The sequence below is a fragment of the Dermacentor albipictus genome, chromosome 5 (genome assembly GCF_038994185.2).
Source record: "Dermacentor albipictus isolate Rhodes 1998 colony chromosome 5, USDA_Dalb.pri_finalv2, whole genome shotgun sequence".
NCBI classification, from domain to species: Eukaryota; Metazoa; Arthropoda; class Arachnida; order Ixodida; family Ixodidae; genus Dermacentor; species Dermacentor albipictus.
In genome coordinates this window covers 158,709,802-158,737,773 of record NC_091825.1, presented here as the reverse complement: position 1 = coordinate 158,737,773, position 27,972 = coordinate 158,709,802, and the positions used below count along the sequence as shown (strand labels likewise).

The window sequence follows — 27,972 nt, the reverse complement described above, 5'->3', positions numbered from 1 at the left end:
TCAGAATGCACTTGGGCGTGCGAGGAGGTTCTTGCTGCGGATGTTGTGTTCCACAGCGGGGGCAAAGACTGGTCTTGGGGCTTGGGCATACGTCATGATGGTGACCAGGTTGTCTGCAATCGGTACAGGCATCCGGACTGCCACGGTATGGGATATAGCGGTGGATGGCTCCCATGTATTTGATGGAGTTCGGGAATGCGCTTGCGTCGAATGTGATTAGGATGGAGTGCGTCTTTCCCATGCGTCGAGCTGCTAGTGTGGTGTACTCTGGATTTCTTCTGACCAGGTCTTGGTAGACTTGCGTTGGAGTCTCGTTGTCGTAGGCATTTGTGATGACTCCTTTGGTAGCTCCCGCTTGGGGTGCCACGCAAGCTGCGCATGGGTAGGTTCGGTCTCCAATCGTGAGGGAAGTCAGCGTCTTCGGAGTCTCGCCTCTTGCGAAATGTGTTGTTGCCATGGTGAAAGCATTGTTGGTCGCGTGGATGCGCAGGCAAAAGTCGTCCGGTAAAGTGATTTGGAGCTGCGTCTGCACTGCCTTCCCGAGTCGAGGTGTTGATATGTCTAGGAGTCGCATTTCACCTCGTGGGCGAACGTTGGGTGGGAGCGGCGGTAGCAGCTTACTGCGTTGCACTGCGAGGTGAGCCTCCTTGTTCGCCTGTGGTAGGCGGACCGGCGCATTGCCGCTGCTGGTTGCGGCTGCTGCGTCGCGCGCTGCGTTCCTGGCGTTCGGGTTTGCTGCCTCGGAGGTAGCGTTTTCGGCGCGTTGAGGTCATTTCCGCAAACTGGCTGGTCGGGAGGCGTAGGCTGTATATAGAACTGGTGTCCAATCGTCTGACTGGAGCTCTTGTGCGGTTACGGTGTGACCTTCAACCGTTACTTCCATGTTAACGGCTGGCGCCGCCGGCGGTGCCACCGAAGTGGCGGAGTCTGAGTGAGGCTTAACTCGGCGGCTGAGCCTCTCTGGCCGATAATCGCTCTTAGCACAAAAGAGGTCGGATTTTGCCCTGAATGGGTGCCTTCCCTGTCTTGCTTAGGCACTGATGTCGCTTTTCGAGCAGATTAGTGGCTGTAGGAGAGATTGGGTAGGAGTAGCACGTACCGTTTGACGGACCTGACGTTGCAGGCATCCGCTCTCGGTGGCCCCTAGCAGTAAAGTGATTTCGTTGAGCTATGTCGTGCGCTCCGATGGACGAACTTCCGACGGAGATTGTACAAGAACTCACCTGGTCACAGAGACAGACCGCGCCGGTGACCGGTCTATATAGTATAGCGCCGCGCGTCGCGGTGCTGCCAGCCAGTGCGGTGGTTTCGGTGAGTTCTGTTGGGTGCTCCGATGGAGGAACCTTCGACTTCTCAGTCAGTAGCTGCGCCCGGCATCTTTGGAAGCCCACGCAAGTACGCGAACGAGGCCGCGGCACGTGATGCGATAAATGATACAAGGCAACGCGAAAACAATATCATTACGTTTCTTAAAACAAGCCGTCACCACGAAGACGTCGCAATGCTTTCACTTTCATCCACGTAGGGATACCTAACTGCCTTTGACTTTTTATTACTGCTATGTAAAAAGGTGTAACCGTCACTGTAAGGTGACTAAAATTTCTCCCTTTGCTTTTATTTTCATTTCAATGATACAAACAATAAATGTATTGGTTGCTATGCACGTGCCCCTTACGTCATGAAGGCAAGCTTTTTTGCGATTGACAAAGGGAAACTTTTCTGTCGCACTCTTCCATGGTGGTATCAACCCACAGCGAACGCACAGGGGAAATTATAAATTTACCGCGCGTTCTTTGATGACACGAAGTCACGCTCAATTTCGAAAATGTTCTGACACTACTGAAACAATGTTATTCCTGCAGACTATAGGTGTATGCAAGCAGCAGATTCAATTCTGTGCCTCTCTAGTCTTCTTTGAGCTGACAACCTCGTGTTCTTAGCCGAGCACGTTTGTATTAATACCACCGTTTGTCTGTGCATTAATGACGCCAGAAAGAAAACATAAAATCTTGCTTTTGGCATAATACGGGTCATTATTGTTTCCCACAGTTCTGTTATCTTAAACCATTTCGGATGGCGAACAACTTACCATTTGCATTTAAGCCACCTCTGCAATTGTTCCTTTAAGCAAAATTTATCTTCACTCCGGCAAAATATAGGAGACACGCGAGTAAATAAGCATGCACGTTGTTATAGTGACTGGTTTAAAGTTAGTTTCTGCTTCAAGTTGAGTATAACCTTGGAATCCTTTTTCTCAACTGATAGACGACTCCACCCAATACTGTTCACCGCTTTAGTTTTCTGCATGCTGTAATTTGTGCAATAACGAAGTTAAAGTTCTCCTGCGCTAACGCGCCCTTTTCTTAGGTTCTCTTTGTTATCTATCGTTGAAATATTTGCGAGAGTTTGCGGAGCGCTGCCAATAGAAGCTGAACGCCACCGGTGGCAAGTATATAAGCAATCGCTAAGTGAGAAAGAAGAATATGGCTAGTGTACGTGAGCGCCTGAGGGAAGAAGAAGAAGAGGGAAGAAGAAGTGGTGCAAGTAGTGCAAGCAGAGCGATCGCTGTTCTCTGTTCCCTGTTCTCTGCGGGGATTCGGTCAAGAATGGGGCGGTTTAATTTTCTTTAGTTTTGTTTTGTACTTTCCTCTTATTGTGTCGTCAATCTGATTGTGAGTTCCTGATGTCTTTTTCTTCTCCCTGCCAGAGATCTTTCCTCTGGACGGCTTCGCTTCCCACTAATGACATGCCTATAGAGGCTTTCTTGCCCAGTGCCATTCAAAGCGTTCCAGTGGCTCTAGTGCCGACCAATGGGGGATTCATCCGCGTGAAGAATCCTAAGGTTATTCAAGAAGAGCTGCGGAAAGCAACCCCGCATTTCCAAAGCATAACCGATGTTCGACAATTTGGCGGAGGGGGCGTTCTATGCTGTTCGCCAGACAAGGCGTGTGTCTCCGACCTTCTGAAGTGCGAAATGTTCGCGAATCACCCAGTGAGGCCTTTTATTCCTGCTCATCTAGCTTGCGTTAAGGGGCTAGTTCGTGGAGTCGACGAGAGTCTGTGTGCTTCCGAGGTCCTGCAGATGTCCTCCCCGGTAGGTGCCGTCTCCATCTACCGACGTTCACGCATTTGTGAGAATCAGAGAGCCCCCACATAGCCGTTCATTGTCACCTTTGCAGGCACAAATAGGCCGTCAGAGATCAAGGCGTGGCCATTAATATACAGGGTGGAAGCAAGTTCTCCCCGGCCAGTGCAATGCGTTCAGTGTTGGCGATATGGCCACAGTGTTAAGAGACGTCGATCAGAGCTTAGGTGCCGCATTTGCAAAGAAAGCCACGATGGAAAAACGTGTTCCTCTCAGAGCGAACGATGCTGTTTGTGTGAAGGTTCCCACCCTGCGGACTTTGCGCAATGCCCTGCGAGAGACCAAGAGCTCGAAATTCTACAAATTATAGAACTGAAACGGTGTTTGCGTCGTGAAGCTCGTGCACTCTCATTAGAGAAATCATGTGGCTATGCTGAAGCTGCTGCTCGTTACTCCAAAGCAATGGATGCATCTCTTGGGGTTGTTGTAGCTGCTGCCGTAGAGAAAGCTATGGCAAAAGCGCTTGACAGTTTATTTACGAACCTTTCAGAGACCGTTGGACAAGTGCTCACCTCTTAGTTGTCGCAAATTTTGCATGTTACTGCGCGTCCAAGTGTTGCTTCTAAAATCACAGTGTCCGATGAGAACATAGAGAACCACGTATCGGCAGAAGCCTCGCCTCACAGTAATGATGCCTCCGAAGCTCCCGCAACTCATGTAGAACATGAGGGTTTTGACAGTCACGAATATGGTTCAGATACTATGGAGAACATGGATTTGGATGCTAGAACTTGTAGACGTCGTGCTTCTCCATACTCCCCGAGAGCTACTACCCTCCAAAAGCTAAAAGCTAAATAGATTGAAAATAAGAGCTTACCAAAAGATGATTTCCTAAAGGATAACTCTCTACAGACGGCAGTTAATATTGCCGGAATATCGTCAACATAGGAAGCTTGAAAGTGCTGCAGTGGAACTGTCGTTCCATTTTTGCTGCAGCCGCTGATCTCTTTCATCTCTGTGAAGATCTTTCTCCTGATTTGATTATTCTGCAAGAAACTTGGTTATCCACAGAAAAGAGTTATCATTTAAAGAATTATCGCAGTTTTCGTCTAGATCGTCCTTCTCGTTGAGGGGGATTAGCATTTTTCATCTCAGCAAAAATTTGTCATAGAGCTAAAATTAGTCACCAGTCATTCTCCACTGAAAGTGAGATTCTAGCGTTGGATGTAACGCTTCCTGGATGCGCCCCATTTTCGATAATCAATGTTTAGTATTCTACAGGAGTCCGCAACACAGGCTCTCTTGATGCCGCGGTTGCAGCATGCAGAAAGGATATAATCATAGCTGGTGATTTTAATTCTCACCACGTATCATGGGGTTATCGGTCCGACTCTTGTGATAAACGATTGTTAGATTGGGTTTCGTCAAATAACCTTAATTTTGTAAATTCGAGAACGCCAACTTATGTATCCGGCAAATCACGTTCGGTGTTATACCTAACTTTTTGCAGTTCGGGCTGTGTAATTTCCTCCTGGTCTGCTATTACCTCGGCCACGAATAGCGCCCATCTTCCAATAACTTTTGAAATAACGCGCCCAATTAATTTGGTTGAAAAGCATGTCCGCACCTATGTTAACAATAGTAAATTTCAAGTTTCACTGCGATCAGCTTTAGAAAAACAGGTTAGCCTAAATGATGAAGTTAAGGCAGTTAATTTGTGTCAAGTCCTAAGTGACAGTTACAAAATATGCAAGTTCAGTATGCAGTCAACTTAAGGTGGTACTTATTCACCATGGTGCAATCCGGACTGTGCACGCAAATATAGATGAAGAAAGGCAGCCTGGAGAAAGTTACTGTATAATCAATGTCCACGTAATTCGAATGACTATAATTTTGCTGCAGCTACATTCAGGCAAACAGTTCACAAAGCGGAAGAAAATTATAACACCAAACATTACAGTTACCTATCGCTAGTCTAGTAATAAAAAAGCCCTATTTCGCTTTCTTCAGTCTTAAAAGATTGTTTGAGCCCCAATAAATGTTGAGCCTGTTAGCTTAACTTCCACTGAATTAGTGCATTAACTGGAGGATATTGCAAATGGCTTAGAGCGTCAATTCACATCACTTCGCCCCTATCATATACCGGCACCTGAACCAGCTAATGAGTACATAACAGTCACATTAGAAGAACTAATGAGAGAGGTATAGATGCTGCCAGCTTCAGCCCCAGGTCTTGATGGCATAACTACAGCAATGACAAAATTATTATTCGAATTGTCTGTCCTGGATTTGCTTAATTTTATAAATTACTCGATTAAAAATGCATGGATTCATCCAGATTGGAAGGTTGCCAAAATAATTCCCCTATTCAAAAAGCCAGGCCATGGATATACAATAGACAACATTAGACCTATTTCTCTGACCTCAAATCTTGCAAAGTTAATCGAGAGAATTCTGTATGGTCACATCGATAGGTGGATAGGCGAGAACTAAATATTAAGTGACTCTCAACTAGGATTCAGGCCTGGCTGCTCACTTTGGTGTGCTCATGTTGACTTGGAGAGTAGAGTTCAACTCGGTCGCCGCAACAACCAGTACACGGCCTTAGTGACATCAGACATTGCGAAGGCGTATGACAGTGTCGACCACAGTACTTTAATCAACAGGCTCAATAGTGTGAATCTTCCATGGTAGATAATTGCATGGATTCAAAATTTTCTAAGCAGACGAACATTTTATTGCTATCAAAACGGTGTTTCTTCGAAAGTTACAAACAGACAAGGGGCGTTCCTCAAGGTGCAGTACTTTCCCCAGTATTATTCGATATTTTGCTAAATCACATCCCGACACATCATGACTTACAGGTATACGTATACGCTGATGATATCGCATTTTCACGGTATCGAATGATATACATAGCCTATATAAAACTTTGCAGTCGTATTTGAATCAGATTGAAATTTGGCTAAAAGGAATACAAATGTCGCTAAATGTCAACAAAAGTGCGATGATTGTCTTTCTCTTAACTTTTCCTATCCGAATAACACTGTCGTATGGCCAGGAGTTTATTCCGCAGGTACATTCTTTAAGATATCTGGGGATGATTTACACCGAAAAGCTTAATTGGCAGACACACATAGAATACGTCGCATCTAAAGGAGCACGCGCTGTTGGTTCAATACGAAGAGTCTGCAGCAGTCGTTTTCGAATGCGCAAGGAGACCTTGCTGATGATTTATTGTATGTATGTGCTCCCCATTCTAGAGTTTGGATGCATGTTATGTTCAGGAGGTCCTACGTATAAGTTACGTCCTCTGGTTCTTTTAGAACGCGAATCACTACGTCTGTGTCTCGGCCTTCCAAAATTTGTAGCCAATAATATTTTATATCATGAAACTCACCTGGCTTCTCTACAAACTAGATTTCGTATACTGACAGTCCAAACATTTCTACACATCTATGCTTCTCCCCAGAGACGCTCCTTCTATATTTTTATTCGAGAACCAACTGCATTCTTTGAGAATCAATGGTCCAGACTGCATTGTCCCCAGGTAGTTATTATGCAGAATCTATTAGAGCCCTTACAAATATCAATCCGTGATGTGGCTTTTCAAAATTTACCCAATTCGACAGTAAGTGTTGAATTTGGCTATATATTTCCCAATAACGCTAAGCTCCTACCTATTCGATTCCTAAAAGTTTATTAGACGACCACCTTGAAAACCTCCAAACAAATGCAGTAATAGCCACAGATGCTTCTGTCAGTGAAGAGAAGGCCGGAGTGGGAATTTTTTCGACATCATTAAATTGTTCTTTCTCTCTTGGACTACCAGACTTTACGCCAATATTTCAAGCAGAGTTATTGGCGACCATCCAAGCTCTACGGAAACTTCCCACATCTATTTCTTCGGCCGTAATCTTAACCGACTCCTTGGCTGTTTGCTCCGCTTTATCTGTGCCTAATTCCAGTATCATTCTCCGAGAATTTCATTCATTCATTCCCCAACATTTACGCCTCATCCAACTGGTATGGGTGCCAGGGCACGTGGGGCTCACTTTAAAAGAGTCAGCAGACGCACTAGCAGCGGCATCTCTTAAAGGCCCGGTACCGAGGATCCTAAAACCTTCGGCATACGTCAATTCTGCAAGATTTTAAAAAATTTTCCATTCAAGAAGAACATGCTAAATCATGTGTATTAGATAACGCCGATTTTCAGCACCTTATATTTCCTTGGCACAGCGGATGGTGTGCAACAAGAAAATTTGAAGTTTCATTTACGCGTATGCGTTGCCGAATACCACGGCTTAATTTATATTCCCATAGGTCTGGTTTGGCACCTTCGCCTAAATGTTTTTACTGCAATGAATCCGAAACTATGGATCATTTTTTTATAGAGTGTCGCAGGTTCAATGTGCATAGAAAACGACTTCTAGAAGGTCCCTTCCGCCAACTTGTATCAGCCATTACACGACCTATCATTCTGTCTCTGGGGGCGCCGGCACTAGGACACTGTAATAGGAACGTATGTGATGCCATATATAATTTTGTAATGGAAACAAGAAGACTTTCATGCTAATTTTACTGTTTTATTTTCCACAAGAAACCCAAAATATTAACTTCTAATTTTAAGAAACTATAGCATGAAAATTATTATTAACGATTGGAATTCATTTATTATCTCATTTTCAGTAAAAAAAAATCTGTTTAAGTATTTATTCTTTTTCGACCCACTGCCGCCCGACTCATGGCGAATCCCCCGTAGTGGGTTGTGCTATAAGAATAGGCACCAAACCAAACCAAACCAAACCAAACCAAATTTGAGCATCCCATAAATTATTATCCTGAATATCCTGGCCATTGCTCGTAATTCACCTAGTGCGATGTGAAACGCTTCGACTGACAACGCGAAAGATAAAACCATGTATATACAGGCGATCTTTGGCAAGAGGTGTTACAGGGTGGTGTCTGTTTCCCACTCACGATCCTGTCTTCAATCATTCTTCGTGCATTGGACGATCGCGTTTCATGCACTCGTTTTCTTCGCTCGTCCTGCGTCTACTGCTGCAATTGCGCAACATAAAGGACCGCCTGTGCGAGCGACTACATCTGGTGCCAGGATGTCCGCCGCAAAGTTATCTGGCGCTTCCGACAGCCTCCTTTTTCATCGGCATCAAGGTCGCCATGCGCTCTCTCGGGTCTTGCGCCGTCGATGATAAACTGAAACACGATATCACCGAGCGTGCGAGTGGAGCTCACGACGAGCACAGCCCTTCACGGTCGGCGTTGCTGCCCTCCAGTTTCGCAGGGGGCTTGTTTTCCGTTGCCCGCAGGGGACGTCGCCAAGGCAACGATTAATCTTTCTCAAGTTGTAAACAAAAATTCTAGGACTACGCAAGCGTTTGTATCCCCTGGCCTTTCTAGGTTAATAGATGGCATCTGATTACCAGCAGTTTTTGCTAACATCTCGTTCTCCGTTATAAAGTTTACTTTAGGCCAGGTTAACAAACGTCTCTTTGAAATCTTCATAACTGACGATATCATCCGAGAACCTTGGATTGCTGACAATCTGCTGTATATAGACGTTCATGTGCAGTGTAAAGTAATAGCTGAAGCCAGTTGAGTAATAGTAAAAGGTCACTGCCAGTTTTAGAAAATACGTATATCTAATGAAAGAGCAACAAGATACAGAAATACCTGACATACAACGACGCCGGATAACGTAACAACAGCGGCCTGACCCTCACTACGAGAATTGAAACCACCACTGATTAGTATGTGCGAATATGGACTTCCTTATTCAACCCTCAGCAAATTATTTTTTTTTAATGTGGCTGAAAATTTTTATACATTAACTAGCATACAATACTTATTTGCTTCATTTAGCGCAATTGATTTCCGCAAGGTGTTTCACTAAAAAAAAATAAGGACCATGAATCCATGGTACAAGAGTGTTTTCTCTTTGTTCGCTTGTTTTTCGTTGTCGATTTTTTTTTACACCGCAGAAATGCGGCTACCGGGAATCGATACCATGACTACATACCCAGAAGCCATAACCACCGAGCCGATGCAGCGGGCTTATCTGCATTTGACAGATTTTTATCATACATCGAAACTTTCCCCCTACCTTTGTCCTATTTTCGGCCTATAAAAATACTTTATAGCAATACGATCCCAATAAAAGAATATAATATGACACATAAAACACTTATCCAATATTCTTGTATGATCATATAAGACCACCTGTGACACATATCCAATAATAGTGTAGGATCACATGAGGCCACATGCGAAACATGTAAAATAATGTTGTATGATTATATGAAAGCAAATATGATTAATATGTGTCGATCTGTCATCATACCAGATGATTCATCATACGATGATACGAGATATACGTGTCCCATACATTGGGAGCACGTCGAAGATTTCCTGCTGGTCAAAATTAATCCGAAGTCCCGCACAACGCTGTGCCTCATAATAAAATCGCGGTTTTGGCACGTAAAAGTCAAGAATTCAATTCAACGCCATTATTCTATATGTGTCATACGTGTCACGAAATTGTTTGATACGGGGTCGACAGGGCACCTAAAATATCGTTCTGAAAATTTAAGCTAAGTTACAACTGTGCTTATATTTCCAAAACCATGCTCTAAGTTCATCAGGAACCGCAAATTACCATTTTCAACTGGACCCACACTAATATGTAATCAATGATCGCTATGTTTTAGTAGGTTCGGACTGCTTGCGCAGCTTGAGTAAAAAGAAAACCAAAAGTTATCAGTATCCCCAATCAGTCAAGAAAGAGGGGTTAAAGTGATGGAATGAGACTAAACACTTCGTCCGTTGTTTATACAAACAGGTCGGAAAACATTGGTAGCCTTCGAGCGAGGCACCGCTCCGGGAAACGCGGAACTCCTCGCTGGCTCCGATTCGAGCCGGGGGCTCAGAACAAAGCTCGAGTAAACAAGCGCCAGCGCGCAGCCTCTCGAAGCCCTCGCCTCGCATTCCTCTGCGCTGTCTGTGGTGTTGGCTTAGCAGCGCTCCGTCTCGGTGCGCTAGAGGGCGCTGCAGAAGTTTTAAGCCTTCGACAACGCGATCACTAAGCGCATAATTTCCGGCACAAACTTACTTGGCAGATTTTGGGAACGGCTTGTCGAACATATCATTTAACGCGGCTTTACTAAACTCAGATTTTGCAGTTGAAGAAGCTGTCACCTCAAAGTAATATTCCAAATATAGATATTTCTATCTTGTGTCTTAAGTTTGCGTGTAAAAATCTAGTGTTACTTATGAGAACTAAGAACATCAGGTACGAACTTCCGGCGAGTCCGCTGCGGGTTATTGTGAATGTCATAGCTAATTATTAGTTGTTATTATGTGATAACGCGGTGAAGCAGATGGCACTGGGCACCACTTTAATATGAGCTGTTTAGACCTGTTATGGCGTAATCACGGGCAAAATAGGGCTTCCCTACGGACAACGACTTCAGCCGGCATACGAATATCCCACCAACCAAGAACGAAACTGCTTTAACTGCATCAACTTAATTCTGTACATGAAACGATCATATAGTGGCCGACTTTTGTACTCATAACGTAGAGAAAACAGCACCATGTCTGAAACATCATAATGTATTATTCTGCATTTATGAAAATTCTCTGATTTATTACGCAACCTTAAAATATATGTATATTAAATGGAAAATAAGCTAGAGAAGGCGAAGCGATTTTAAACTACACAACAGTTAAAGTGGCTTAATGAGCCATTCACCATCTGTTGATGACGTGGTCCATCCACTGTTTAGGCAAACTAATTCGGGCTCCCCGCGGCAATTTTAGTAAACAATTAAGGATCGATTCTGATAGTGTGAAGCCTGACTACGGCGTCAGGGATTCCTTGGTTGCCTGAAACTGCCTCGTTAGAAATTGAATCTCGCACCTTGAACGGTATGAGATTCTGCAGCAGGGCAACATACGTACATAATCGCAAATGATTTTCGCGCTGATCACGGCAAAAAAAAATACAATATAAAAATACTAAAAAGGATCAGGGAAGCGATCTGGTCTGCATCAGACGTTTACGTCCGTCAACGCGCCGTAGCGTCTTTCCCTCCGTAAGCGCACCCTCTCCTGCTGCTGCTCTCTCTCTCTCTCTCGCATGCCGGCGACTGGTCGGAAAGCGGAGACGCCACTCTTCCCCCGCTAACCAACTCTCGAGCGCGCTCGCCAGCGCAGCGATTCTTCCACTTCGAGAAGCCGCGGGTGGGTGCGACGTTAAGCCATAGAGAAAGGTTAAGCGTCGACGGCGCAGCGGCCCGCCTTGGCTGTTTCGGCGGTTACTGGCTCCTCCGCGAAGGAATGCGATATTTCGGGAAGTCGGGCCGAAGCCCGACAGCGAAGCTACCCTGAGTCAAAACAGGCACACCGCGCTGTCGACATGCCCGGCCTTCAGCGGGCCGACAACGCAGCACCGTTGCTGTTCCGCGGAGAAGCGCACTTGTGGCAACACCGCGGAGTCGAGGCGCGCGTAGCGCCCCACGAGAAGCGCCTCGCGAGTCGCCCCGGCGAGTTGAGCGACTGAGACGCCCGTGGTCGAGCGGCGCACAAAGCTCCTCCCGCAGCCTCTGCGCCGGGAGGGCGACCAACCGCCGCTGCTACGAGTGGGGGACGGCTGCCAAGAAAGACGCGACGTCACCACAGCGCGCGCTGAAGAAGAGCGCACGCGTGCGCGACGCGCGCGGGGACGACGTTTAGCGGCGGCGACGTTTAGCGGCGGCGACCTTGTCGGGCTTAACCAACCTGTCCCGTCGGAGAAGAAGAACCCATTCCTCCTCGGACTCTTTTGGCGGACTTCTTTATTTTTTTTCGTTTAGTTTATTCCGTGTCTACTTTTTCTTCATTCGGCCGTCGGAAGAATAGTGGTGGGACGAGTTGCGCAGAAAGGAGCGCCGACGGAAACGTGTGAGTCCTGAAACTTGCTTGCTTGGTTATAGTGCTGATTTTTCCACCAGTTTCGCCTCCTTCATGCAGCCCTTTCCCGGGGGAACACTGACCCCTTAGCTAACAGTCGGAAATGCGCACGCGGCAGCGAGACAACGTCGTTTGCATCACAGTTTACCGAGAAGTATTTCTACAGGCTGGCGTTTACGTCAGTGAGGAGTGGAAGTTGTGTTGATTGCAACAATGCCGATGGCATCAAAAACGCGCCGCTGTGACTGTTGTGCAATAGCTCATCCTCCACGTAACTTTTACGCACTACCAACAGTAATCATAACAATATTTTGCTGCATGTGAATTCTGGCATGCTTCAACCAGTTCAACCAAAACAATAAACAAAGAAACACAAACAAACAAAAAACAAGTGATGGTTGTTAGGCTCAAGCGAAACTGAACTCTAGATACTCTTTAATGTTTGCATGTTTTCAGAATTACTCTGTTATAGAAGTTAAAAACTATACGCATTTGTTTCATTCTGAGTATGTTTGCTAAAGTTCGAATTTTTAAAGCATTAGCATTTTCTAGAAGACAGTACGAACACCAGTAGTAATAAAATGTGCGACCAATGCAATCAGAATTAAGTGCTCTAACTGCACAGTTCATGGCTTTTCCCTGCATTGTAAAGCAGTAAGTTATTTCATCTCTACGGAAACCAGACCTTGTACTGCAGAGAGAGAGAAAAAGAAAGCTACGGAAACGCAGGATAGTTCACCAGGTTGCAGAGAGTGAAGGTGACATTACAGTTTTGTGCACGTATTCTTGGCGGTTTCCTTGAAAGAACAACCAAGTGTCACACTGCGCTGGTCAAAGAGATGAGAGTGACAGCTGTGACAACTTGGAATAACAGAGCCGAAAATTAGCAACGCCTGTAGCGACGACATTTACGTTAGCCCTTATATAGCTAAAATATAAATCGAAAGAGATACATTGCTTACCACATAGAATTAACTGGTTACGGCGTTGCACATGGTATTTGAGTAACTACGTTCTTCGATCAATGTGAACCTAGTGCTGCGCACAGAATTGTCTTCAAGCCTGCAGTATTCATACCAAAAGGAAGGAAACGGTGCAAGGGGGAAGTAGAGATGAAATGACTGCTTTACATGTAGGTTTAACGAACACATCCCGCACAAGTAGCCCTGTGTCGTGGCAGCGTGCTCATTCGCTTTCGAGATATTCAGAGGATTCCGTTTCCTTTCTTTTTTTCGGTTTTGTCGTTCGCATCTTCCATATTTACATTATATACAGCTCGTGCTACATTCTGTTTTCTCTTTAACAATATTAGGCGGGAATTACATTTTCGCACACGAAGTTAACAATATAACCGGAAGCAAGCTGATATCGTCCCTGACCACCCACCCGAACTTAACTAAGCCTTCACATATTAGTTCAGCAATGTTACACGTGCGCTATACTCTGACTTGCTGAGCAATATGCCTCACGTGTTCAAAATAGATTCCAGACCAACGCAAAAGAATCCACTCGTGATTACTGCATTTACTGCACGCCACAAAGTTTCGGCAGCAATTTACCTGTGATTGCACGGCAAGGTTATATACAGGGTAATCATTTTTAAGTTGTACGGAATTTTTAAATAATTCCTGCAGTAAACAGCATAATTGATGTCGATGAGCTGGATTATTCGAAAAGGCGGACACTACTAGCATGCGAATTTGAAACACATATTCAAAGAATTAGCAAAAATTGACTATATAACTCCTCAAGTAATTTCTTTACGGCACATATTGCAATTTCCGAATTGCAGCCTGTGAGTTTGCAAGACGCGTGCACTTGAATTGAACTGCCAAGATATTGCACCTGCTTCAGGATTTTATTTTCCAAAGTGTGAACCGAAATACATGGACATTCTAGATGCTTTTGTGCTTCAATGCATCAAAGAGCGTTTTGTTAAAAAGTATAAGCGGAACAACAGTGCATTTTCACGGCGACGTTGATGGCGCATATCCTATATTTGGTGTCATTCTGGAAATTCATTCGAAATGAATACGTCTGGCAATCTCACCGGCTACAATTAGAAAATTGTAGTACGTGCCGTATATAATGTAATCAATGAGGAACTTAATTAGCGATTTTTTTTTACTTATCTGAATATGTGTTCATATTTTTTTTGCAAGCAATGTCCGCTTCTCTGAACAATCCGGCTGACGGAGTAAAATTATGGTATATGCAATAGACGCTATTTAAGAATTGCATAAAACTTAAAAATGATCACCCCCTATATGCATGCAACATTTTATAGAGCCTGCCCCATAACAGAGCGTTGGCAACCCTAATGCTACACCAGCGTGCTTCCTGACGTATCCAGTGCCAACACTGGAGCACGTACCAACTGTCTTCTTCCTATCTGACATTTTACCCGTATGAGCCCATATGGTTAAGTCATATAAAATTTAATATAACGTTACAATTTTCCAGAACAATAATGCCCTCAGTCGGTTAGAAAATACAGTTTTTTACATCTCACAGTGTACAGGTCTTCACAAGAAACGAAGCTGCCATTAAAAAAAAGTCATCATTACTTACAATATACAATATATTGTATTAACTCTCTCAAGATTACATCAGCAACAAAGGGGAGAGGACGCAACGCAAAAAGCTGCGTTGTTGTAGCACGAGAGCCACCCTGCACCCTCTGCCGGGGTGTATAGCCCAGCAGCTGATCACAACAGGGGAAGAACGCACTCACAAACACAAAAGAAATGCAGCTACAAAATATCTACATCTGATACATGCATGAAGTTACGCCTCTACTATCACTGGACGTTATATTACCAAAACTACTCCACATATTCTGTGCACAGGAAACTCATTTACAATCAACCGAGATACAAGTAGAATGAAGGTACACGAAGCTATATATATGTTCTAATCGCGAACTATATACATTCAAACATGCGACAAAGTTTGACTAATTTATGCCCTGAAATCTCTTCAAGTATGATGTTGTTCTTTTGCAAAATATTGAGATAATGTGATGAATTATATGTCAGTGACTGCTTACCGTGTGTTGTGCGGCAGAAAGGTACACACCATGACATTTTGTTCCGTGTATTGTAGGATGGAATCGAACGAGTCAGGTTGAGACTTTATAAAAGGAACTCATTCTTAATGGAAACAGAGTTTTTATACATAGAGATTAACTTGAATGGGAATAACTATGATATTGTGATGATATTAAACCTTCGTATCACCATTTCCTAATGACCTTACTATTTATTCAGTTCAGTTGAATTTCGTTGTCTTCAGTTAAACGAATTCTCAATCTCTGCCACTTCTGCGAGGCAACAAAATATTTTTTAAAAAATCGGGGACCGTATCTGCAAGAAGAATCTGTCGCTAGAACTGTTCGGAAGATCAGGCGCCAGCTATTCGTCATAACTGACATATTATTAGCGAACGTGGCTGACCGATGGCATGCAGTACAATGAACGGAAAGGCTCATGAGCTTGGCAAATGATGCGTGTTTGTGTGCCCACACGCACATACGCGAACATTTACGAAAACACACACACACACACAAACGCATGTGCAGTCACGCACATCTTTCGCCCACACACGTATACACATCTTGTAAGGACGCAGTACACTGCTACGTAAAAATGACGCTACCAAAATTTTCTAGTGCTATTTTGCTACAGTGCCGCTTACGTCTACAAAGATGGTCTCGCGATATCTCCTCATGCTAGTGGAGCTACGGATTTGGACGCGCTTTTCTCCAAGCTGTTTTGCAGCCTTCCGAAGGTTGTTCTGAAATTTTTATTTCTTTGTCTTACTAAGAACGTTGTCAGACCGGAGCTGCTTCGACGGCAAGAGAAAAAAAAATAAGAAAAAACAAAGAAAAAAAATAACCATGCCAAATGAATGAGGGAATCTCACGACTAAGGTGAGTTTTCGTCAGAGCAGAGTTTCTCTAAGAGAAGGCGAAATCTCGACAGCGCCCTTCTGAATGCACAAAATTACGTTAATTCAAATACAATCTCTCTTTTGTTTCCGTAGACGCATGCGTAGAGAACACATATCGCATGAATATGGATGTTTCAGTGGTAGCGCTTGCTAAAGGGTCATGTTTAGCTGTTTTTACGTTAACTTATTCGTTTTAAAGCAAACATACATTTACCCTGCATGTGAGTAGCTGGCGCTGCACTGCTTCAAACCTCTCCAGCCAGCGGAAACCTGAACTGAGGGCTTCACCCTATAAGTAAGCCGCCCCACCTCATTACCAATAAATGTTTTCTCTCTCTCTCTCTCTCCTTTTGAACACAATTTAATCCTTCTTACACACCTACCTAAGGAAAAAAGGATCTCCTGTTTGTAGTCCCCACGGGAAGCAGTCCTATTACCGCACAATTTGTTGTACAATTCAATGCGTAAAAATTTGCGTGCAGAATGTGTAGAAGCGCGAAATACTATTGCTAATTTGCTAATTCCTCATATCGCCCAGGAGGCCGGCAATGAGCGCTGAAGGTTTCGCTTGCTTGCAAGCCAAGCAGCTCTCGATTTTGTCTTAGTTCGCCCCCATTCCCGGCGCTACTTCATGACCCGATCTCTCCCAACACAACCTTAAACAGCTCGCGTGCCATGGCTTTTTCCCATCCGGCCAGAAAAAGTTTGCGCTCTGCATTCTTGTAGTGTACATACGTATACTGTCTTCGAGATTATAGAAGCAAAATGAGTCATAGCAAGAACCTTTTATTTAAGGCAAAGAAAATGCGTCGATCATTGCACAAACATTAAAACTGCACATTTTTCGCTTGAACGCTGATCAAAATAGATGTTGTGCATTAGCGCTTGACCAGACAAGAAGAGCGAAAGGTAAAGAAAGCTGTGTGCATTGATCGGTTCACCCGCAAATACAGTGCTCAAAGCACTGCACCCCAGCAGTGGTGTAGGTGGTTTCTTTTGTTTGGCACCGTAGGGAAAAACAAAGGGCACGGAGATGTACGTCTAACTGCAATTTGTCCCGGGAGAAGTTGATGGTACATCTGAGTTGGTCATACATGTTCGCGCTTTTTGCTTTTCGCTAAGTTGCGCAACAGGTACGCACTCCGTAGTTTGCCCTTTAGTCCTTTAGTACAGTACACCAGGTTGCGCCCATAGAATAGGAGCATCTGCTAATCTGCACGGCAGGACCGTGGACGCCTGAACGACAACTCGGCGAAGGTTGTGCCAGCTAACTTCACGTGCATTCGAGAGGAGCAAAGGATTTTGTGTTGTAAGCTGCAAAGAAGCGTATACAACCAACTGGCATTTTAGTGGCTGTGACAATTATGGAATACCTATATTTCATAGCACGCCGACTTTCGGGCGGGGATGCCGCACAAACCGATTAGCTTATTCACACAACGGCATGGGTGGGGTGCGTCTGTGTGACGTGCTTTTGCTCGAAAACAACAAAGATAGCTGCGAATTATCAAGTGCCGCTGGTAACAATGTTCTTTGTGAGAAAAGTTGTCGATGACCCTATTTGTTGAGCTGCCTCTCAGAGTATTCGACCATGCAGCGCAGTCCTACGTGTCGGCAGTAAATTCAGTGCTCGCAAAAAAAAAGAAAAAAAAAACAGACACTGAAAGCATGAATCGTTTTTGTGCAGTAACTTCTCTTCAATTACGCTAGTGATTTCTCTGCTCGCATTCCATTGTGAAGGGAGTCTTGTTGATAAGCTGCATGGGTCGACATTTCTTGCGTTACCGAGTGCTGTTATGTTACCAGATAAACAATGATGGGCTTCAGACACAACCGGGCTTTATAGATGAACTCGTAAAAAAAAAGGTCGTTATTTTCACTAACTATATACTAACACGGTACTTGTTCCAAAAAGAACTACTTTCTTAGTAAGTGCAGGTAGCAAAATTATGGTTAGTACTTTCACTACCTGCTGAAGCTAGCAAAAAACACTAACTTAGTACTAACTAAATGCTACCTTGGTAGTGCAGTTACTAACGCAAATGAAATACAATTACGGACAATATAATGTGGCCAATTCGATTTCGAAGTGCCGCTTGCATTGGCATACGAAACGGATGCTATTGTAAAAGCAAAAGAAAGTCAAATAATAAATATATATGGGAAAACGAGAACCGCGTCCGTTCGCCATACATTAAGGCATAAATTAAGTGTATATAAAGGTAATGTTTACCAGAGACATTAAGGCGCACTGACGCCAGGTAAGAATGTTATACATATCTCCAACAATAACGATACAACAATAACGGTACATAAGAGCACACACATGGAACGGCAAATGAGCTAGGCAGCTTTTTTTTCTTTATTTCCAGCTTGGCTACAAGCTTCAGAAGAATTTGTGATCATAGTTAACACTCGTTATATATGGGTTAAAGTACCAAGCATTGACACTACACAGCACATCCTAAAAGATCAAAATCAAGAGTACTTATAGCCCTAATTTTAGGCAGCACATGTTAAACCGGTGAGGACCTATGTATTTGGTTAAATAATCAGAGCTTTCTCCATAAATTTGTAAAACGTACTGTCTTCGCATATGTGTGCGACAACGTCGCACATAACTGTTAGTTTAACATAATGAACAACACTGCAGTTTATCTCAATTTTGCATAAGACTGTCACAATGACAGCATAATAGGCCACGGCCAGGCGCTTTAGTAGTGGCTTAGTAGTTACTTAGTAAAATCTACTAAGAAGCCTTTCTGGCTAGTAACGGCAGCACTCACTGGCTTTACTAGCAACTGGCTGGTACAGAACTAGTGAGAAGGTAGTATGCGTGTGATTGCGTGTGCGTGTGTGGTTACTATGTATTTACACAGTAATCTAGTAAACGCGTGCATTTACTAGCTGTTTACAAACATTATATTTAAGAGTGTGGTGTTCGAGCGGATTAATTGCCGGCAACTGTTGCAAGGTTAGGTCTGCCTGCAGCAAGCAACACTCATGTTGCTCGTTTTCTGTTCGTAGTAAAGAGAAAGAAGCCTCGCCAATGTGTCGAGCAGACCGGAACAACGCCTTGGTGAACTAGCTCCAAAAGCGTGGCTCGCGACACGCAGGGAAGGTAAGCCCGCGCTTGGGCCCGGTGTGTTTGTACCGGTTCGTTCACCGCGGAGCAGGACCTCCGGGGGCAAGCCTGCGTGTCGAGCGCCCCTCGCCCTTTCCCCGGTTGGCGTTCGTCCAGAGCGATTGAGTCGGGCCTCTCTGCTCGTTGACGAGCGCGGGTACTCCTGTCGGGGTCAAAGCAGATGGATGGCTTCCCGCCGCCGACGGAGAAGACGCGCGCGCGCTCCGCCAAAGTGGAGAGCCACGCATCCGTCCCCTTCTTCCACTGTGTAGAGAAGACGCGGACGTCTTGACGTTCGCAGAGGGCCCCCGCAACGCGTCATCCGGCGGTACGTACGTACGCGAAGTGACGTAGCGTGCGCGTGTCGTCATGCGGGTCTGTTCGTATACACTGCGGAGGCGGGGTCAGGCATGCGGGAAGCGAAGAGTGCGGCAAGCACGGTTTCCCCCCTACCTTTGCGCAATGAACGCACGTGAAGACGCGGACGCGTTGTTCATTACCAAGGTAAATTGCAAACAATGGGGACTGCGTGCAAGGCTGCACCTGCGTGATGAGCCAAAGTACTACCGGCGTCCTTGAATACCACGTCCTGTGTGCCGCTTCGCGTGGTTTCTAGGTGACGATATCCTTGAAGCATATGGGCATGCAGAAGTGCTCACTCAAACAGGCGGAAAAACTACGTGTAGTGTCTGTTGAGACTGTTTTGAAGCCGTTCCATAATCTGGGTACTTCATGTTGCTGGCACCCTAAACATCCGTTGGAATGACCACGCCGATCAAGCCGCCCGATGTGCACATGAAAGCAGCGAATATGTTTTGATGCCGGTTTTACGAACAGAGGCTGCGGCTGGTCGGTGATTGATGTCCCGCGAATGTACGTTGGCCCTGTGGGACTCGATCGTTTCCACCATAGTCGTTTACGTTCGCTGTTTTTGAATGTACAGATGCATCTATCGGCTAGGTTACCACGACCTGAACAGACCATGTTGTAACGTTTGGGGCTCGGTATCGCATTTACAAACTATCATGCCTTCCCTATTGGAACGACCAACAGCCCCACGTGCCAGACATGCAGTTGCGATGAGACACTCGGACATTATCTGTGTTGCCCGCGCTATAGTGACGAGAGGCAAATGATGTGAATGGCGCTGGACCAATCGCAATATCGTTCACTAGCAGAACAAAAAGTTCCAGACCAGCGTTTCCAAGGAACATCCACGCAGAAAGCTTTATTTGCGCTACTAAGGCTTCCGCAGTCTACGATCTTCCGTGATATACTTTAAGAACGCCGCCCGCTACCACTCTAGAGCACGCGGTTTGTTAGTGCTCGTCTCCCTTTCTCCCTCTTTTCTTCCAGTATATTTCCCTTTTTATTCCTTACTCCTTCCCCCATGCACAGTAGCCAACGGGAACTACCTCTGGATGCCCTCCCTTCCTTTCTATGCATCCTTTCTATCTGTCTCTCTGGTCGTTCAGAATGTAAAGTAGGAAGTCAGCCACAGGTTTATCGTTACTACGAAGGCTTTAGCTAGCTGGTGAAAGAGCCAGATGAAGAAAACAAGCTTTCTCCCAAGCTTTCTTCTTAAACACATTAGTTCTGCGGAAACCCAGTGTGGACGCAAGTATAAAACAGAAAGAACGTGTATCCATGTGAAATGTAGCAGGAACAACACATGGTGGTTGCGCATGTAAATTTCCTTTCCGTTATATCTCCTTCGCTGTCCGTAGGCATCCTTCTTCCTATATGAACCATTCTCTTTTCTTCAACTGACTACCAACTTTCAGAAGAGCCCATTCGTCTAAGCAGGGCCCCCCTTCAGTGCTTTGAGTTACCAATTAAATCACGCACGTATGGTTACATTACAATTTCCTCCTTGTGTGCCGGCTCTACAGAAAAAAAAAATCTTTAACTGCGTGGCGCTCTATAAATGGGAATGTTGTACTTGTTTTCTCTGTAGGATCAAGGTACCATGTGGCGAACTGCAACTTTTTCGTCAAGGCTCACTTATTGGCGTCAGTTCCGGGATTTGGAAATGCCCATCGCCAGCGCCATGCTGCCCTCATCAGCGCCCAATAGAAGGGTGTTCATTAGTGAAGAGAGCGTTGGTAACCTTATGTTTCTTGTTACCATGCGCAGTACTTTGTTCACATAACGCAAGTTACCCGGCAGTTCCCTTCTTCTTTTTCTTAGAGGACTGCAGAGCGAACTGAAGCAATGAACGTGCGGATACAGGAAACATCAAATCGCCACGAACAACAAGAAAGTTAAGCCGCCAGAACGCCGAGAATACCACAGTGCAGGCGTGTGAACATCCGTAAGCGGTAGCAGTAGGAAGGACTTGTGACGAATGTCATAGTCTCCAGGCGCTTTCAGCGCATGTGCACTGCCAGCAGAATAAAAACTACGGTGCAACACATGATATGGTGTATAAGCGCGACTGAACGAGGATGTAGAAAGAAACACATATGCGGACACAGCGCTTCACTTTCAACTACAGATATTATTTTCACACGCATCGACGTATATATACCGCACGAGCGGAAACAAACCTGACAGGAAAAAAAAAAAACATTCAGTGGTGCATATCGATGAACCGTCCCAGTGTGCAAGGCATGCTGAAAACATATACTGCAATGGTTACAAAGATAAACCGAGGAACCGCATGTCCTTTTCAGATAGCGACACTGAAGGCTTGCTCACGCGCCTTTCCTGTAATTTTGCAATTTCGCAGGCTTCCACTATCTCCCTTGTCATCCTGCTTTGAACCCTATACATAATGGAAGTACTTTCAAACGTGCGTTTGCAGGAACAATCTCGGCAATGAATACCCAAATGACCCGAGATTCCCCTAAGGACGTTATATCGATGCTCTTTTAATCTCTCATTGATGCATCTGCTGGTTTGGCCAACATACGTTCCTCCGCACGAAAGTGGAATGGCATAGACAACGTTATTAGTGCAGGTTCCCAGTTGTTTGCGATGCTGAGTAAAGCATGCGTGCCTTTTATTATGTTCTCTATTAACCTGTTTGCATAGCTTCTGTAGACGTTCAGGGGCAGATAAAAGCATGTCCAGCCCAGCTTTTGCCGCTATTCTTCTGAGATTATGTGAATTGCAATGAATGTATGGTACCAAAGCAACTTTCTTTGCTCTAGCTTTTGCAGTGCTTCCATTTGATGCGTTTTTACACTTTGGCTGAGAAAAACAGTTTAAGGTACCCCCTCGTGCCTTTTTTAATACACTGGGATAAACCATCTCAGCCAAAACGCACAAGCCGCAATTCCCCCTGTAGAATAATTAAAGGGGCTACGACCAACGCTCTGTGGAGGTCACTTCGCGAGTGCGACTACAAAAAACTGCTGATGCTGCGTGAGACTCTTTCGGGCGGCGGCGTATACAGCGGCCGCGCACGCAGGAGCCTCGAAGGAACGATTCTCACTCGTCGGGGTTCGCTTCAAGACTGAACGTTTATTTTACAAAAGACATCGCAGTGACTAGAAAAGTAGAGAAAAGAAAATACAAAATCCAAGTTGTCCGTTGGCCGCACTGACGCCTTCGTCCTTCTCGGAAGCGCCGGCCATTTGCGCCCAGCAGGCGGTCCGCCGAAAACGCGGGGCACGGATCAGGTTGCGGGTCGAGGCGCCGGTCGGGACACCAGCCCAGCGGGGCGCCCCCTCGTCCGTTCGCCGGCTCCCTCTTCGTGCGTCGCCGGGCCCCCAACCATGGTTGCAGCTAGAAACGCGCGACGGTCGCTAACAATTCTTAACAACCTCCCCCGCAATGAGCGTCGGCTCATTCCTCCCCTAGTTCAAGCGGGTAGAGGGCTTGAACCGGTCGTCTTAGCAGCTTTCGGTCCGGCAGAGAAATCTTGCATGCTCGAACTCGGCCGTCCCTTCCAGGAAACGTCTCGACAACCCGGCACAGCTTCCACATCTGTCGCGGGACCTTCTCTTCTCCGAGTAGGACAATGTCCCCTTCCCTTATGCTTCTCTCTTTGCGCTGAGCGGTAACATGAGCAGAGCGAAGTTCTAGTAGGTATTCCTGCCTCCATCGTCTCCAGAGTGAATCGACAAGTGTCATATGGTGTTGCCAACATTTTATGAGCGCAGCCTTCATAGATTCGCTGGCGGCTGTTTCTCCAGTGTTAGGCAAACCTGTCATTCGGCGCCCTATTAAGAAGTGCGATGGCGTTAGCGGCAGAAGCTCCCCCGCATCTGAGTGAAGGAACGTGAGCGGGCGGGAGTTAACAACCGCCTCGATCTGAATGAGTATGGTGGTAAAGATGTCATTATTTAAACCACTTCTTCCGACGACCTTTCGCAGCCCTGATTTTCTTGGAACGGAAACTTTTCTTAAGTCAGGAAGCTGTTGACACCACTTGTTCCACGTTTCGAGGATGTCTGACGGAAGTGTGTCATCCCATTGAGCACCTCGTTCCCATAGGCTCTGAAACATAATCTTAGTCGTGATAGTGATGGAAGCAAGGAATCCAAATGGGTCAAATATGCGAGCCGTCGCTTGTAGACAGAAGCCTTTTGTGTATTGACGCTGTTTTAAAAAGTCTATTAGAGAACCCATTTCGAACGTGAATTCATCTGTAGTCGGTTTCCACTCTACGCCATGGATCTTAGTTACGGTATGTGCTGAAAGTCCGTGTTCGTTGCCTAACTCTCCTGACCATTCTGCTTCAAGGTTAGAGTCATTGGGCTCCCATTTTGTTAGGTTCATGCCTGCCATCTGAAGAATATTTTCGGCCTCTTTGCATATGCGCATAGTGTCCTCTATAGTATCGGCACCTGCGACCAAATCACCCTCATACACGTCGTTGTTTAGCATGCTTCTTGTCTCCGCAAAACTATCCTTTGTGTACTTCAGATGGTGCGTTAGTGTCGCGGCTTTGTTGTCTGCCAAATCGCCAGCATTCTCTTTCCAGGGAAGGGAAACTTGATATCGGCAGTTGTTTCTGGATACGTTCTCCCGAAATTCCCGCAAAACTTGGTTGTCTTCCACGTCGGCCTCTCCTTCGTCGACAATGCCAATGTGTTCGAGCTGCCAAAACGATTTAAGCTGAGCAGCAGTGTCATCCTGGTCTTCCTCGCCGATGACAGCCACGCGCAACACTCCCACAGTGGACACGTACATTGCTGTTGATTCTGTGGTGTGCGTTATCCCCTGCAGGGTCCAGCCAAAAATGGTCTCCACGGCTACGAGACCGCTGTCCAGGCGCCTGACACCACCGGTTGTGACCTCCCAGTAGTAATCGGATCCCAGCAGCAGCCCTATCTCTGCTCCATCTTGCGTACCGTCGGCGAGTTCGAAGCCTTGCTCTTCTAGGTAGTTGACGGTGGAAGAAGCCTCAGGTGCTGGCACCATGTCGCAGCAGATTTGTGGGATCTCGAGCGCTTCAACGCGGATCTTTTTCCCGCTGTGTCGACTGCACAGCCACAACTCCACTCGGCGGCACTTCATTCCTGAAGACGGCTTGTCGTTTCCAAATGTCATTATTTTTAGGGTCTCCTCTCCCATCACACGCAGTCCCATCTTCCGTGAAACCTCTTTCTTGATAAAGGTACGCTGGCTTCCTCCGTCAATCATCAGCTTGACTATCGCTCGCTTCTCCCTACCCTGAACCCACGCTTGAGCCGTCTGCAGAAGGACACGGGTTCTCTTCTTGGTGCCTTCGACTTGCAGCGAAGACTGTACGATTGTCTCAGTGAGTACAGTCTTCTTTTCCGACTTTCCTGTTGCTGGTGGTCGATTCAGGTTACACAGGGCTGTAACGTGCCGGCCGGAACATTTCTTACATTTAAGCCATCTTGCGGTGCGGCATTCGTATGCTCGATGACCTGCCTTGGCGCACCTAAAGCAGAGTCTTTCCCGCTGCACAATTCTCCTCTTCTGATCCGCAGTCAAATCAACTTCACAGTCGGCGGTCGAGTGGCTGCTCGCTTCGCATAATTTGCACTGTGTTTCAGCTTTCATGACGGCAGTTAAAACCGACGCGGACGCCTTCTTTTCAGGAATATCCTTGCGGATCGGGCGACTCAGCCTGTCGGTGCTCAGCTGCTGACGGGTTCCACATTCGGCCCTCTCTCGACTTTCTACTTCGGTCTTGAGGAAACTGAGGAAATTTTGAAGCTCATCTCCTGGCGCGACTGCAGATGTTGTCTTCTGTCTGCAGTAACCGAGACAAAGCTCATTCGGGATATTCTTCCGCAGGACTGTCAATAAAAGCACTCCATAAGTGCTCGACGCCACACCCAATGCCTCGAGGCTCCGAACCCCCGCCTGGATCTCATCATAAAGGGTCCGCAGCTTCTCGGTGTCAAGGATGTTATGGACAGGTCGGATGTTGAGTAACCTCGACATATGTTCTTCAATGATAACGTCGTCCTTTCCGAATCTTTCGATCAATGTCTTCACTGCAATTTCATAATTTCGGTCACTGAGTGGTAGCCCGTCGATAGCGGCTGCTGCTTTGCCGGTGAGATAGCTCGTCAGGTACTGAAACTTGTCAATTGGATGTAGAGCTGGATTGTTGTGGATGGTAGACTCGAACTGATTCCAGAATCTGTGCCATGAGCGCAGGTTTCCGTCGAATTTGGCGATCTCTAGCTTCGGAAGTCTTGTCGTTGTCGACGGTAGCTGAAGAGTCGTCGTAACTGCATGCTGGACGGAACCTGACTGTGCGACGTGGTCAGAGCTATTTCCTGTTTCTGATGGTGTACTTGATCTTGTTTCGCTCGCAGCTCCACCTCTCAGGGCCCTTCTTATCCTTGTTTTCAAGTTGCAAATTCTCAAGTTGTACGCAGCGCACTCTGTTAATACGGTGTCGAGCTCCTGTAGGTCCACTTTCTTTTCTATAGCATCGTTGACTGCTTTAAGCTCTTCAGCTTGCTCAAGAAGGATGTCCAAATGTTCTTCAAGCTCACCGGTTGGTGCTTCTGTCGCTTGAAGTAAGGTGCTGGCCGCTGCGATGGTAGTGTCGATGGCTTGTCGCAAGGCCGCTTGCTTCCTTTGTAGTCGCTCCATGATGCAGGCGAAGTTACTCCAGATGTAGCACTCCCGGGTTTCGGCACCAGAAAATGTAGAATAATTAAAGGGGCTACGACCAACGCTCTGTGGAGGTCACTTCGCGAGTGCGACTACAAAAAACTGCTGATGCTGCGTGAGACTCTTTCGGGCGGCGGCGTATACAGCGGCCGCGCACGCAGGAGCCTCGAAGGAACGATTCTCACTCGTCGGGGTTCGCTTCAAGACTGAACGTTTATTTTACAAAAGACATCGCAGTGACTAGAAAAGTAGAGAAAAGAAAATACAAAATCCAAGTTGTCCGTTGGCCGCACTGACGCCTTCGTCCTTCTCGGAAGCGCCGGCCATTTGCGCCCAGCAGGCGGTCCGCCGAAAACGCGGGGCACGGATCAGGTTGCGGGTCGAGGCGCCGGTCGGGACACCAGCCCAGCGGGGCGCCCCCTCGTCCGTTCGCCGGCTCCCTCTTCGTGCGTCGCCGGGCCCCCAACCATGGTTGCAGCTAGAAACGCGCGACGGTCGCTAACAATTCTTAACACCCCCTGCCAGTGATAGTGTCAGAGACTGCAACCTGGCAGAAACTTGTAAGCACGTTTTTGCAAAAGCAATTAAAGCTCTTGCCGATCGAGCGCAAATTTTTGGTAACTAAGTCTGAACAAGTGGTGGAATTCTTTAAAGTTGGGCAAGACAGGAACTTTGTCGCTTTTTCTATAGACTTAAAGGACCTGTACTATTCTCTCCCGCAGAATGACGTGATGAAATGTGTAACTGACTGCATTGACATGTTTGGGGCTGTTCGGTTTCAAAACGCTTCTGGTTTGACTTGCGGCAGCTTTTAAGAACTTCTTCGTTCTTATGTTAACTCGACATACGCGACCCTTGAGGGAAATGTTGTAAAACAAGAAGATGGCATATGCATCGGGTCATGTATTTTTCCCTGCTTAAGTGACTTATATCTTGCTAAGTGTGACCAGGTTCTTGATGAACGCCTGAAAATAACACCGATGTCGTGAAAGTATTCAGATTTGTTGACGATTTTCTAATCATTTTGAATAACGAATCCGAAAATTTTGACTCACTGGTTTCAAGAACCGTAACCTCGTTCACTGAAGTGTTTTATCTTTGACACATGAAGTTCCCATAGACAATTTCATAAGTTTTTAGACTGGGGATTGAACTTTTCCGCCCAAAGGTCTGCTGGAATTATCAGCTGAGAGGCAATAAGCCAGTCCTACCCCTTCATTCTGCTGATTCAAAACTCGTCAAACGCGCAGTAGTAACACCGTGCTTCAATAATTCTCTAACAAAGTCATGTGACCACAAAGTGGAATCCAGTTTCAGAGATCAGGCCAAGCGCCTGGCAGATTCCGGTTACCCGATGCATATGCACACCTCTCTCGCGGATCGCAAGGACTGCGCAAGGATCGCGGGTCCGGCGCTCACGCATTCACCTTGCGCACCTATTCCCATTGTGCCCCCTTGCTCCCGAGATCCTCGTATGGACGCTGCTTTCTCCATCGAAGAACTGGAGGCCGCACTTGCTGGGTGCAGGCGATCTTCGTCACCAGGACACGATGGCATCACATACTCTGCGCTTGCAAACCTTGGTCAGGAGGCCAGAGATGCCCTTCTTGGCCTATACAACGCATCATGGCGTGACGGCCTGGTCCCTACAACGTGGAAATCCAGTCGGCTTGTTCCTCTCCTCAAGGCTGGCAAATCCCCGTTGGAATTGTCATCTTACCGTCCAATAGCACTGGCCAGCTGTGTCGGCAAGGTAATAGAGAGAATGATCCTTACACGGTTAGAATGG

At 46.1% G+C, this 27,972-nt stretch overlaps 2 protein-coding genes across 2 annotated transcripts in view; one reads left to right on the top strand and one right to left on the bottom strand.

The window, feature by feature from the left end:
* On the bottom strand, window positions 1-26,162 carry LOC135916630 (uncharacterized). Its single transcript, XM_065450046.2, has 2 exons — window positions 23,927-26,162; window positions 1-113 (listed from the first exon to the last, which is right to left on the bottom strand). The coding sequence occupies exons 1-2, from the start codon at window positions 26,160-26,162 to the stop codon at window positions 1-3; spliced, it is 2,349 nt and encodes a 782-aa protein (XP_065306118.2).
* LOC135916644 (MFS-type transporter SLC18B1-like) overlaps window positions 11,302-27,972 on the top strand; it is a 74,544-nt gene continuing 57,873 nt past the window's right edge. Inside the window, exon 1 of the mRNA XM_065450076.2 lies at window positions 11,302-12,044. The gene's annotated coding sequence lies outside the window, so the exon portion shown is untranslated. The remainder of the gene's footprint in view (window positions 12,045-27,972) is intronic.